Source organism: Lampris incognitus, chromosome 12 (genome assembly GCF_029633865.1).
Source record: "Lampris incognitus isolate fLamInc1 chromosome 12, fLamInc1.hap2, whole genome shotgun sequence".
NCBI classification, from domain to species: domain Eukaryota; kingdom Metazoa; phylum Chordata; class Actinopteri; order Lampriformes; family Lampridae; genus Lampris; species Lampris incognitus.
Window position 1 is genome coordinate 10,262,006 of NC_079222.1, and position 14,508 is coordinate 10,276,513.

The 14,508-nt window shown below is 45.2% G+C and overlaps 1 protein-coding gene across 1 annotated transcript in view; it reads left to right on the forward strand.

Annotated features, from left to right (window-relative positions):
• Positions 1-14,508, forward strand: part of LOC130122156 (glutamate receptor ionotropic, NMDA 1-like) — a 41,278-nt gene that overhangs the window by 19,010 nt on the left and 7,760 nt on the right. The window contains exons 12-20 of the mRNA XM_056291197.1: positions 475-639; positions 1,528-1,646; positions 2,097-2,209; positions 7,335-7,483; positions 8,294-8,451; positions 9,152-9,313; positions 9,677-9,786; positions 10,176-10,321; positions 10,623-10,673. Coding sequence (XP_056147172.1) covers positions 475-639; positions 1,528-1,646; positions 2,097-2,209; positions 7,335-7,483; positions 8,294-8,451; positions 9,152-9,313; positions 9,677-9,786; positions 10,176-10,321; positions 10,623-10,673 — 1,173 coding nt within the window. The remainder of the gene's footprint in view (positions 1-474; positions 640-1,527; positions 1,647-2,096; positions 2,210-7,334; positions 7,484-8,293; positions 8,452-9,151; positions 9,314-9,676; positions 9,787-10,175; positions 10,322-10,622; positions 10,674-14,508) is intronic.

A 14,508-nucleotide genomic window follows, 5' to 3' on the forward strand; every position in this document is an offset into this window, starting at 1 on the left:
GGCACGGGTCAGCGCTCAAGGGCAACCTCATCCCAGGTGCGACTTTGGTTCCACCCGGGAGGCACAAGGCGGACGACGTGCCTTAACGTGATGGGGAAAGGACCGGCAGAACAACCAGCATGGCCTGAATAGATCTTCTTTGTCTAACCAGTCACTGCTCTAAGATGAAAAATCTTTCAGTTCATTTGGACTTGTTATTGCATGAAAATCATATCCACCTTTCCTCACCTTTTATACACAACTGAGTTGGAAGTACGTAGTGTGTGCTTTATGTGCACTGTTGGTTAGGGCAATTGCAAGGTTGCTAATGATGCTGACATACTGAGCCTCTTTCAAGGATGCTGATTAACCCTAGCGGTAGATTTTGTTGTTTTGGGAACTGATACCCTCACTAAAACCTTACGTTCATCGGGGACATACAAAATCTTCACACATAATAATTTAATTCTCAACTCGTTCCTCCCGTGACTTCAGGTCAACAACAGCAACAAGAAAGAGTGGAATGGCATGATGGGAGAGCTCCTGGGAGGCCTGGCTGACATGATTGTAGCCCCGCTGACTATAAACAATGAACGAGCGCAGTACATCGAGTTCTCCAAACCCTTTAAGTACCAAGGCCTCACCATCCTTGTTAAAAAGGTACGTGTCCACCACTGGGCTGATAGACGCTCTGTTAACCGAGACGTCTACTTTGGATTTCCTTTTATTTTCCGGTTTTGCAGCCCAGATTTTTTTTGTGTTTGACGCCTCCGGCATAACAGATGCACACAAACCATCTGTGTGCCTGCGGGGCGTAGCCAACTCTTGACATCTCTTCAGTTGTGCATGCTGGCAACACAAAGATGTGGAATCAGTGGTATAAAAGTATTTCCCGTCTTGTTAATATGGTTGGATGTGTAGAACTTGACACAGCTATCACCACAAAAGGGTAACAAAAACCATTATAAAATGCATAGATTTCGGGTGTCCGGGTAGCGTAGCGTCTATTCCGTTGGTCAGGCATCCCTACAGACACAATTGGCCGTGTCTGCGGGTGGGAAGCCAAATGTGTGTGTGTGGCCTGGTCACTGCACTACCGCCTCCTCTGGTCGGTCGGGGCAGCTGTTCGGGGAGGGGGGACTGGGGGGAATAGCGTGATCCTCCCACACGCTTTGTACCCCTGGTGAAACTCCTGACTGTGAGGCGAAAAGTGGCTGACGACTCCACTTGTATTGGAGGAGGCATGTGGTAGTCTGCAGCCCTACCCGGATCGGCAGAGGGGGTGAAGCAGCGACCGGGATGGCTCGGAAGAGTGGGGTAATTGGCCAAGTACAATTGGGGTGAAAAACGGGGAAATTTTTTTTTTAAAAAGGGGGGGGGGTGCGTAGACTTCACTCGCTGAAAGTCTCAAAATGAGTTGTTTGACTGGGAATCATTGCCCTCACACCCTAACCCTCCGCTCTCTTCTTCATGTATCAGTATTAGTGGGTAAGGTAAGCAGAGGTGCTCAGTGGACAGTATATAACCATTTGTGGTGTGTTCTTGCAGGAAATCCCTCGCAGTACGCTGGACTCGTTTATGCAGCCGTTCCAAAGCACACTGTGGCTGCTGGTGGGTCTGTCGGTGCATGTGGTGGCGGTGATGCTTTACCTACTAGACCGGTTCAGGTATAAGGGAAACCACGTGTGTGTGTGTGTGTGTGTGTGTGTGTGTGTGTGTGTGTGTGTGTGTGTGTGTGGTGCAGCAATGACTGGATTTGTGAGTCCATGTTTGAGAAAATGTGAGAATGTTCATGGGTGTGTATTTCCCATCTGCGTTGTACGTGTGTCTTTGCTTGTGTGCGACTGTATCAATGTCCCCTGCTGACCGCTGCAGATCTTCACTCAGTCTGGACAAGAAGGTGGACAGAGGTGAAGATTGGCCCTAAGCATCCCACTGCTCTGTCCCTGTGCCACCGTCTCTGTCCATTTTCTTTCTGTGGGGTTTGTCTCCCTCTCGCTTTGCTTGCTCACGTCGATACTTCTCGCTGCCTGGGAACCAACAGCGCTTTTTCTCTTTTCCGTTCTATGTGATGTCTGACGTTTTCCTCCGCAACCCTCCCCAATTTCTCCTTCTAGCCCATTTGGAAGGTTTAAAGTAAACAGTGAAGAAGAAGAAGAAGATGCCCTCACCTTATCATCTGCTATGTGGTTCTCCTGGGGAGTGTTGCTGAACTCTGGGATAGGAGAAGGTAAAGACTTTCATCAATAAATTGTAAAACAAAATCAAGTTTATATAAACATTTATTACTTTTTGGAAGGCTCTCCTTCAGATACTTTTATAATTGCTTTGTGGATATTCAGTAATACTATGCAAAGTAGAAGGATCCATCTTAAGATGCTTTTATGTGGTTGGTTAGTAACAATTAAACATCTACCGCTATTACAATCAATCAAGCAATCAATCAAGCAATCCATCAAGCTATCTATCAAGCAATCAATCAGTCAAACTTTATTTACATAACCCATGTCATACAGAAAATTAAATTACATGAAAATTAAATTTAATGAAGAACACACATAGATAAAAACATCAGTACTATTAATACTACTGCTATTATTGCTACTACTGCTACAATTAATTCTAAGGCCACTGCTTCTACTTCTACTGCTGTTTATACTCCCCTATATGTGTATCTACAATACATTGTAGTACTAGTCATAACAATTATAAAGAAATAATCAACATTCGAATCGATGTCATTGTGTATGTAGCATTGAGTTCAGTTTTCATTCATTTGCCCCCCGCCAATGCAGGCGCTTTTGCTCTTGCGTTGCTCTTTGATTTTCCAAGTTTTCCCACTTTTTCTGTTAAATTTTGCAACTTCTCCAGGAGCAGTACTAGATTTGCAAAAGCGACCAGGGTTTTGACAGTTTTCAGATGTTATCTCTTTGAAGAGAAGAGTCTGTCCACGGCTCTGAGGCCGAAACACAACGAGTCCCACTGGTGAAATAACAGCAAACGTGGTCCTATTTAGTGACTATTATGAGTACAGTAGGAGAGACCTGAAATAAACAGCTAATAATGATCCTATTCGGTGAACGCTGAAGAGTGCATAAACCAGGTTTATGGTCTCAGCAATTGGACAGCTGGAGACTTGGTTTTGCTTTGGGGAAAAATGCCTCCTCACTCTTCTCCTACCACTGAATACACCAGCTGTGCCAAGCTCTGCCAGAAAATCGCAGAGCTTGAAAAAGGACTCTCTATACTCCACACCAAATACAAGAGGATGAAAATCTTATTGACACTGTTTGCTGCTCCCCAAGCTGATGTCCTGGAACCGGCTGACGATCAGAACCAGGGACATATAGTGTATTGCGGAGCAGATTTCGGACATGATGAGCCCTGAGCCGATGACTATGTGTACAGTATTCCTTGGTCCGACCCAAACCCGTTTGACACAGACCCCACAACGAATCTGGATATGTGCTACTGGCTTAACTGGGGAGAAAGACCAAAAACCTGTACCCCCGCAGAGCTTTGGACAGATGTCCGGGGTAAATGAGTCAGACACAACAAGCACAGTTCCACTAATGTCTCACCGGAGGTTTGGCTGGAGAACAGGTAAATTTGGATGAGCTGCCTATCAGTGAGCACAATCGTAATGCCACAGCTAGCATTACCACCGCTAGCTCAGAAGCTAACGCCGAGACCCATGCAGCCACGGCCCTTGTCAGCTAAGCCCGTGAGGAGCATCTCTCAGCGGCACCTGGGGGTAAACAACAGATCAATAGCCGCTAAAGCTAATGTCACCTCATCAAAAGACAGCATCACAGTAGAACATGCACCGGGCATTCCCAAGCGTCTGACTTCCTGTCTCTTCTGTCCTCCTTTGACCTCAGACAGGTCCCCACCCCTCCCACACACAAAGCGGGCAATACTCTTGAGCCGATTTGACTCGGAACTGCTCCACAGTAAATCTGACTGTCACCCCCCTACATCTGTCAGACCACTTCTTCATTCAATTTATGGCCTCCTTACTGGAACATCCTCACGTTCCTCCACAAAGGGTCTCCTTCCGCTGAAACTTCCGGTCCCTTACACCGACCCAGCTCTACAATGAGGTCTTGGCTTCCATGTCTCCTCATAATGAATTCTCTTCACTCCCTGTCAACGAGGCTACAGACACACCCTGTTCCTCACTAGCCTCCTCTCAACAATCTCTGCCCTCTGGCATCCAAATCTGCTCATAATGACGCCCCTAGTCCATGGCTCACTGAGGTCATCGGGGAGCAAAGGGAGGGACTCTGTGGGAGCAGAGAGAAAATGGCGTAAAACCAGCGAGTCCACTGGCCTCAGTGATTATCAGTGTCTCCTAGCATCATCCTCCTCCAGCTTAAAAACAAGAGACTGTCCTCCTCCAAAAAACGACCCCATAGGTTTGTACAAGCAGCTTATTACGACCTATAGGTACGTTTTAAGCTACTTCCTCGCGGTCCTCCGTAATTATAAAACGTTACTTTCCCTGTAACAATAAGCGATCCCCTTCCATAAGCTGTCGTGAGAACGAATATTAATAAAAGCAAAGTTTAATATCACGTAGGGGTTATAATGTCCACGCTAGCTGACTTTCTAACTTTTGGCTGACGTTAAGTTAGCCTTAGACTACTTTTATTGTCATTGCCTCATATGCATGTCTCATACATACAAGGGAACGAAATTATGTTTCACAAGGACCACAGTGTCGCATAAAAACAAATAACACGCAGTAAATATTGAAAACAAAAAGTGCGTTAAAAGCAAAAAGACCTAAGCATCACAAACACACCTGACACGGACAGCGAGAAAGACGGTCAAAAAGTCATTTTGTGGAAGGTCTTAAGTGTTCAGGCTGTTGAGGAACCTCACTGCCTAAGGAATGAAACTATTGCATAGTCTGGTGGAGGCAGCACGGATGCTCCGGTACCTCCTGCCAGAGGGTAGGAGGGTGAAATGGATGTGGGAAGGATGGGTGGGGTCCTTCACGATGCTGAGAGCCTTCCGGGTACACCGTGCATCATAGATGGCCTGGATGGATGGGAGAGCAGTTCCTATGATCTTTCCAGCTGTCTTCACTATCCACTCTCGCGATTTGCAGTTGGAGGCAGTTAGCTCTTATAACGTTATTCATAGGTAAACATGCTGCCAATAACGATCTTAGTTACTATACTAGATGGTGAAACAACACATAAATGCACTGACTACATATTCTATTGTTCTCAAATTGTTTGAAAAACCCACAATACACAGAGGCGAAAAGTATCTGTGGTATATCTCCTGCCACCGGTAGGGTCGTTCGTTAATTTAGGAAATACTCCTGTGGGTCGTATTAGAGGACAAACGATCTATGTGGTCGTATGGGTTGGAGGACTTGTAAAAACAGTTAAGACCCCTTACTGTCAGAACAAGATCTGTGGCACCACTGATGCTCGAAAAATGTCTTTTACTTTTAACTCCTCAATTTGCCTCCTCCTCCACTCTGCTCACTCCTGACACGTTCACCTCGTACTTCACTGATAAGGTTTCTGCCATCAGTAGCCAGTTCTCTGAGCCTAACCAACTCTGTCTGCTAACAGTGTCCCACTCACCTCATTCGCCCCGCTAACCGGGGAGGAAGTCTCCAAGCTTCTGCTGGACTCTCTCCCACTACCTGTCTGCTGGACCTGATACCCTCCAGCTTCCTACGGACCATTTCCTCTGCACCTAACCCCACAGTCACACACATCATCAACTCCTCGCTTACAATGGGTGTGTTCCCCACCACATTTAAGCAAACTCGGGTCACCCTGCTGTTCAAAAAAAACCTACACTCAACCCAGCCCAGGTTGAAAACTACAGACCAGTTTCATTCCTACCCTTTCTTTCAAAAATACTTGAGCGCACAGTCTTTTACCAAGTCCTGTCTGACAATGATAAAACTGAAGTAATTGTCTTTGGAGCCAAGGAAGAACGGATAAAAGTCAGTGCTCAGCTACAATCAGTAATATTAAAAACCACAAACCAAGCCAGAAATCTTGGTGTAGTCATGGACTCAGTCCAGAATTTTGATAGCCACATTAAGATAATTACAAAGTCAGCCTACTACCACCCGAAGAATAATATCAAGAATTAAAGGATTTACATCTTAACAGGATTTTGAAAAAAATGTCCGTGCTATTATCTTCAGTCGACTCGACTACCGTAACGGCGTCTTTACAGGTCTCTCTAAAAAAAACTCGATCAAACTGCTGCATCTGATTTAGAATACTGCTGCTCGAGTCCTTACTAACACCAACAAAGTGGCTCACATCACTCCAGTTCTGAGGTGTTTACACTGGCTTCCTGTCCACTAAAGAATTGATTTTTTAAATACTGCTCTTGGTTTATAAAGTACTCAGTGGTTTAGAGCCAAAATAAATTTCTGATCTTCTGCTATGCTATGAACCACCCAGACTTCTCAGATCATCTGGGACAGGTCCGCTTTCTGTCCCCAAAGTCAACACTAAACATGGAGAGGCAGCTTTCAGTTTTTATGCACCACATATCCAGATGAAACTTGTGTTTTAAATCAGGCTCAAGACTTTCCTGTTTGCTGTTGCCTTTTATTAAATACAATTTGAAGCTTTTGATTATCATCTTACACTGCACTGTAACGTTTACTCTATCCTTTTATTTTGTTTTTCAATGTCTTTTTATTGCTTTATGTTGCTTTTACATTTTGTCTTAATGCCTTTTCTGTTTTATGTAAGCACTTTTATATAGCGCTTTTCTACACACCCAAAGCGCTTCACATTGAAGGGGGTAACTCACTTCAACCACCACCAATGTGTAGCACCCACCTGGGTGATGCACGACAGCTATTTTGTGCCAGAACACTCACCACACATCAGCTTCAGGTGGAGAGAGAGAAATCATTGAGCCAATTACACGGGGGGATGAATAGGTAGCCAGATGGAGAGAGCCAGGTTGGGAATTTTGCCAGGACACCGGGGAACCCCCTACTTTTTGCGATAAGTGCCGTGAGATCTTTAATGACCACAGTGAGTCATGACCTTGGTTTAATGTCTCATCCGAAGGACGGCATCTCCTACAGCACGGTGTTCCCGTCACTGTACTGGGGCATTGGGATTTGATATTAGGACCAGAGGGAAGACTGCCCCCTACTTGCCCACCAACACCACTTCCGGCAGCAACTCATTTTCCCGGGAGGTCTCCCATCCAAGTGCTAGCCAAGTCTATACCTGCTTAGCTTCCGTCATTTGGCAGAGCCAGGGTACATGTTGGTATGGCTGCTAGCGTTGGTATGGCTGCCGGCAAAATGTGCTGTACAAATAAATTTGCCTCACCTTGCCTTTCAGGCGCGCCGCGAAGCTTCTCAGCGAGAATCCTGGGAATGGTGTGGGCCGGCTTTGCCATGATCATTGTGGCATCTTACACTGCCAACCTAGCTGCCTTCTTGGTGTTGGACCGGCCTGAGGAACGCATCACCGGCATCAATGACCCGAGGGTGTGTATAGGATAAACTGATGAGTGTACACAATTTATTATTTTTTGTTCATTTAATCTGTTTTTAATTTTTGTCATAAAATTTTGCTTTTTCTTTTCACAACCCACATGTCCATTTTTTTTTACATTACCCAGTGTTATTGGTTGTAATGACATTGGTGTGGTATCAGGGCAGAGGGAGGGGAAAATTTGACCATTCAATGTTGAACTGTACTAAAATACTGCTATTCATACCATGGTCACGGGGAATACTTGCTTCTGATTGGCTGGAGGGTGTGCGTTAAAACTGTTTAATACGCACATGGTTCGGCTCAAGTTTCGTCACTTTTCTAAATTTAAACGTTAGCCACAAAGTTGCTATGTAACCATGTCTTGGTGCATGCTCTATAATCCAGGTAGGGAAATCAGTTCAACTATGTAACCATCAGTTCAACTATGTAACCGTAGCAACAGGTTGCAACTAGGTTGCAAGCCCAGTCGCTAAACTGTAGTTTATTGGCTAATTTGTGCTTCATAACCTTTTAATTCTGAGTCCAAAACATTCAACAAAAAAATGAATGAATGCTTTTATTTGAATTCTTTGGGGAATGACCATGGTATAAATAGAATAATCTACTCCAAGTTGTGTGTTAAAGCATTTTAACACACTCCGTGTAGGCAACCACCCTCTGCCTTGCACTGGGTGGTTCTTTGGTTCTGCATGGTGTATTAAAATCCTTGAACATACACCTTGTTATGGATTATCCCTTACATAATCTCATGTAATACTTAATATACTATATAATACTCTCCTTGCCCCCCCCCCTTGCAGCTCAGGAACCCATCAGACAAATTCATCTATGCCACGGTGAAGCAAAGCTCCGTGGACATCTACTTCCGGCGGCAGGTGGAGCTTAGCACCATGTACCGCCACATGGAGAAGCACAACTATGAGAGTGCCGCCGAGGCCATCCAGGCCGTGCGTGACAAGTGAGTCTCGGCCAGGCCGAGCCGACCAGGGGGTGCGTCGGCCGGCTGCTCAGCCTGGCAGGCAGGCAGGCGCTTAGTGTAGGGCCTGTCCAGTCAGCTCTTTCGGGGTTGTCTGGGCGGGGTGTGGGACATGGACCTTCGGATGAGCAGGGGAACGTAGGAATTACTGCAGATTCCCCGCCTCATCCAGGCCCATCGCTCAGCGAAGGACAGGTGTGAAGGGAGGGACCTGAGCAGGTCTGGATGTGTCACCCTGAAACTGACACCGGTATGAGCTAACGTTGAGCTGAGGAGCGCCCTTTTTCAGGTTGTACCCAGATGAACATCTTTGAGATGGCGGGAATCCAATGGGGGACACGCCCTCACCTGTCCAGCATTGGATTTCATTTGGGGCCATAAGCGGCGGTAGAGGTTGCCGGTAAACGCTGACAGACACACACGCTCCTGTGTGCAAGAGAGAGAGAGAGAGAGCGAGAGAGAGAGAAAGAAGTGGTCATTGTGGTGGTGTTTGGATGAGCTTTGGGGAGGGGGTGGGGTGAGAGCCGTAAATGTGTATGTAAATCATTGTACTGTTACATCGTAACCCCCTCCTCCTCCTCCCCTCCTCCCCCTTCCCCCTTCCCTGCCCCTCCCCTCCCATTCCCTTCCCTACCTCCCTCCCTCCCTACTCCTCCTCCTGCCCACTCCACCTCCCCCACAGCAAGCTGCATGCTTTCATCTGGGACTCTGCGGTGCTGGAGTTTGAAGCCTCGCAGAAGTGCGACCTGGTGACCACGGGAGAGCTGTTTTTCCGTTCGGGCTTTGGCATAGGCATGCGCAAGGACAGCCCCTGGAAACAGAATGTGTCCCTGGCCATTCTCAGGTCTGTCCCAGCCGAAGCTGCATTACTCGTATGACTTTTTTTTTTTGTTGTCTCTTATTTATATGATTTGACGGTCAACTTTTGACCATTAACAGCCATCCTGTACATCGCCTTGTGTTGGCATCTTCTCTCTGTCTCCCCTCTCCTTCCCTCTGTATGTCTCTTGTGTGTCTCTGTCTGTTGGTCTCTCTCTGTCTGTCAATATATCTGTCCAGCTGTCTGTGTCTGTTGTCATCTAAGTTGCAGTAGCAGGGGAGTGAGAGCGGCTCCAAGGGAAGGAGGGCAGGTGGGTGCGGGTCATCTCTGGGGGGTGGGTATTAACTTTGTCACCTCTCTTCCCACTACCTCCCCAACCCCCTGCAGTTCTCATGAGAACGGCTTCATGGAGGACCTTGATAAAACCTGGGTGAGATACCAGGAGTGTGACTCAAGGAGCAATGCCCCAGCCACACTCACCTTTGAGAACATGGCAGGTATGGTCCCTACGGCATAAGAGAAACCGTTAAAAGTGATTGGACAAAAACTGCAGTGGTAAGGTACTGTAGCCATTTTTTTTTTGTCCAATACCTTTGAAATCCATTCATTAGTGTTTGGCATGGGTGCTCTGTGGAAGTGACCTGTACAGTATCGTGTGCCATGGCGTTTGTGAGGTTTCCGTCTACTATCGGTATCGATATTGCGAGGTCGGTGTGCAGCCGGTGGTGATTAAAAGGGAGCCTGTTGAGAGAGGAGGGGGGCGACCTCCGACCATGACAGCAAACCACATAGTCGTGTTCAAGCGGGAGCGGCAGGAGTCACTGAAAGGTGACTCATTTTTTTATCCCTTTGTTCCGTTTGTGTTTGTCTGTCTCTCCTCTGACAGGAGTGTTTATGCTGGTGGCTGGAGGCATAGCGGCAGGGATCTTCCTCATCTTCATCGAGATTGCCTATAAACGACATAAGGACGCCCGCAGGAAGCAGATGCAGCTGGCCTTTGCGGCCGTCAACGTTTGGAGGAAGAACCTGCAGGTATGGATGATCCCCTCCACCTGCCCACACTCAAGAGTGGAAAGAGCAGAGAGCGGGGAAGTGAGAGGCCTCATAAAACCTCCTATCTCACTCTCTTTGGGGTTGATTTCCGTTTCTTGGCCTCTCTGCCCCCTCCGGATTTTTCCACTTTAAATCTTAGTGACGGTCAGTCTATTAGATCGCCATATGAGAAAGGGCGATCTCTGATGCCTTTGTGTAAGGCATGCTCAGCGGCCACCCTATAGGTTCTGACAGTTTCCTGAGGCCAACTGCTCCCGTGTCTCTTGTGTGTTACCTGCAGGAGAGTAAGGATGCTTCTGGAAGTCAAGCAGTGGCCGGGACCCCTTCATTAGTATGTAAAAAAAACAAAAATTAGTAGAGTCATCTTCACCGCCACGTCACCCCTCACTGTTAAAGCACAAAAAAAATGTGTTTAAAATTGACAGTTAAACTAATCAAACAATAACATACAAACATCTGAATTAAAAGTCTGCATCCAACGTCCATGGCATGAACCAGTAGATTTATATGTTAATGCTCTGGCGCTTATATGCTTTGTAAGGTCAGATGACATGGACAAGTAAAACCAATAGATAGGGTCAAGTATACTGCACTGCAACATTATACTAACAATAAAATTGGTTAGTGTTAGTGTTAGTGCGCTTCGATGACATATTATTGTCTTTTTGACTCCACTCTGGCAACTACACTAACAGCAGCCAGGGACTAACAATACAAATAGAGCATAAGAATGATTAAAATCAATGCCCTGGCAGGAATGCCACTGCAGTGACCTACCCATTAGTGACTACATTGCTGCAAAGTGCACCACAATACGGTATGATATTTCTTCTCCACATTCCCTCTATTTATCTTACAGTTTCCATAAGGCAGACATTTGAGAGGAGAGGCAAAGATAGCTTGCATGCCAGGGGCTTTATGCAATACAGTGGCCGCTAAAATCGACATTACTTTAAGCTACAGCTGAGCTATGAGTTCTGAAATACAGTCACTGAAGTACATGATTTGCCCTCAACGCCAATGCCTTCCAGTCTTAGTGGTGAAGCATTGGAGCACCCCTCCACCTTGTACACCTACAACACTCACACACTATACAACACACCTTGCCCCGGCATCGTGCGCATGCACTGGAAGGGGTGCAGGGGTCCCATGTGTGAAGGCCATAGACACTGTGAATCTGTGATGTGGCCCTTGCAGCCTGTCTGCTTCATGCTGGCTCTTTGTAAGCCTTGACACAAAGGTCAGTGGCTGGCTCCGCTGAAAAGAGTCAACAGGGCTTGAGGAAGGTACAGTATGAGATCACAGTCTCAAATTGCCTGTCCGCAAATCAATGTCCTTCTGAAAGCATCTGCCATTAAAACCTTACTAACATATGTGACTGCTGTGCGTGTCCTTGTATGGATGTATTTTCTCAAGGCACCAACAGCAGGAAAATTGCATGCAGGAGGAAGCCTGATTGAGAAAGGAGAGGGACACACTAAACTGCCCGTACAGCATCTTCGCCAGTGTGTTTCAGATCTATGTCAACCTTGATCATGTTGAGTTTTCAGCATCACCGAGCAAAGATGGCTCATGCACAAAGATCTTGCATATTGACTCTCAGAGCAGGCCCTTGAGCTACGCAGATTCATGGGCTTCACTCGGGTTTCTATAACTGCTATAATGGGGTTTCATCTGAGGAATTACAGAAGCAATGAAGCCTTCTCAGTCCCGCTGATAACGTGCCATGTGAACATTACTGAGATTATTGCTCATATTCTTGAGTACATTAATTGAATGATTCATAGACATCCAACAACTAACCAATAAGTATCACAGTATAAAGCATATATTATTCATAATGGTACATTTAAAATCGCAGTTTACGTGGCCTCCTTCTTACTTAGTCCAGCAGTTATTCTGACCAAGAGTCACAATGTTGACACCATTTTGCCTGCTTGTATGTGTGTTTGTATGTAAATATGTGATTGTTTTGCTTAGGGGTACGAAAAAGAAATGACTCCGGAGGATGTGCACTTCTAAATAACCCAAATCTTTTTTATTTGCCTGTATTCCTCATTCTATTTTGTATGCCATTGTCTCTGGATGCTTTTAATAGTATTAATTCTATGTTTGGATGGCCATTAACTACTGTACTAGTACCAGTGTTGTAGTGCTCGAGTCCGACTCGAGTCCTGATTCTCAGGACTCATGACTCAACTTGGACTTGAGCACTGACGACTCAGACTCGGACTTGGACTTGGACATTGACTGCATTCGGACTCAGAATTTGGAGATGAGGACTCGGACTTGTTACCTGATAAAGACTGGGTTTTTTTTTTTTTTAGTTTTTTTGTAATAGGCCCTAATAATTTGGCATAAGTATATTAATACTGTAGCATTGTTAAATTTCGTGCAAGGGCAGGCACGTGTGTTCCACCTACATACGGATTCACATGCATACCCTCATGTTCAGTAACAGTTAGTGCTAAGATGCCTAAAGAGACGCCCCGACTCAGACCCAGCCTTGACGACTCGGACTCAGGTAATGGGGACTTGACTCGGACTCGACTCGGACTCTTCTTTGGGGACTCTGTCTTGGACTCGGACTCGAACACTGGGGACTTGAGACTCAAGTCAGACTCGAGGTTTAGTGATTCGACTACAACACTGACTAGTGCACCTTGCCTTCATAACGCCTTTACCAAGAGGTAGAGGTACACGCATGACTGGCATGGCTTACCGATCCTCTACCTTTACAGAAGCAACAGAGATGTAGTGGAGGGTCAACTCGGCTGATCTAAGTAAAACCATCTTTTCATTTGTGAAGTTTTGAGTTTGCCCATCCTTTTATATTGATATAAATCTTTATGATGCATGTCCGTGACTCCTATTAACTGAATTTCAGCTATACGTCCAATGCACATTTTCAGCTTATAATGAGTAAACCACAATAAAGTGTTTTCAAGAAAATAAAACATAGAGACTAGTTTAACGACCGGGATTTCACTCCTACCTAAAACGACCGTGGGCGGTCAAAATGATCGCCGGTTTTTAAACTCTATATTCTGTCAAGATAGATACCCAACTGAGATATGAATGCATTGCGTGTGTTAGTATGTCTGTTAGGAAACGACTGGCACCAAAATTAACATTTTAACAACTACTATAATACTGTTTTTTAAACAGTTTAAACTTCAGGGAGACATGGTCAAACTTGAATAGCAAAATTGAGAAAGTGAAAATATTCCCTGAAAAACAAAATGGAAAACACATGTTGCTAATCTAACAAATGTAGCAAGACCTATAAAATGTAAATAAATGAATAAAAACTGAAAATAAATATTAAAACAGTCCCAAACAACGGTTGGAACTTAAAAACTACTAGAACGACCATGGGCAGTCATTATGACCGCCATGGTTTTTAAACTCTATATTCTGTCAAGATAAATACCCAACTGAGATATTAATGCATTACATATGTTAGTATGTCTGTTAAGAAACAACTGACACCAAAATGAACATGATAACTTTTAATACTATTTTTCAAACAATTTAGAATGGCCGCTGTCCCAACGCCTGTAGATACTGCAACGCCTCGGTGGTAGTCATGGTGGGTCTGTAACCAGACAGGTTGGCAATGATCACAAATCAGTCATAAATAGTGATATGACACACGATTACGAGACGGTCATGTTGACCGTCCATGGTCGTTTTAGGAAGATTTTATCATAACTTTTTTTTTTTGTGTGTGTGTGATTGATCTAAAACTCATTTCAATGCAAATATATGCAATTTTAGGAGCATTCAGGGAGCGGCCGGTCTGTAACTTTTGTTTTTTTCTTTCACAAAGTTATCAAACTTTGAAAATTCGAAACCGTCAAAATGACGGCCTCGGTCGTTCTAGCGTTTAAAAAAAAATCATGTGTTTTTTTTCCCGTGTTGTAAAGGCAGTGTTTTCTATGGACGTTTCTATAACGTACTATCACAAGTCTGTTTGGATTGTAAAGATTTGCATCATTATAAATATAGGTAACGGTTGCTCTCAGTTTTACTCAGCACTGATTTATTTAGCGTTGCCTTGCTGAGGGGCCGTGTCAGCTGTTGGCTTTCTGCTCAGGAAGCAGCCGTTATTCAGAAGTGCACCGCCCGAATGCGAGTGACAGTGGTGTCAAGTGGTGTTGAGA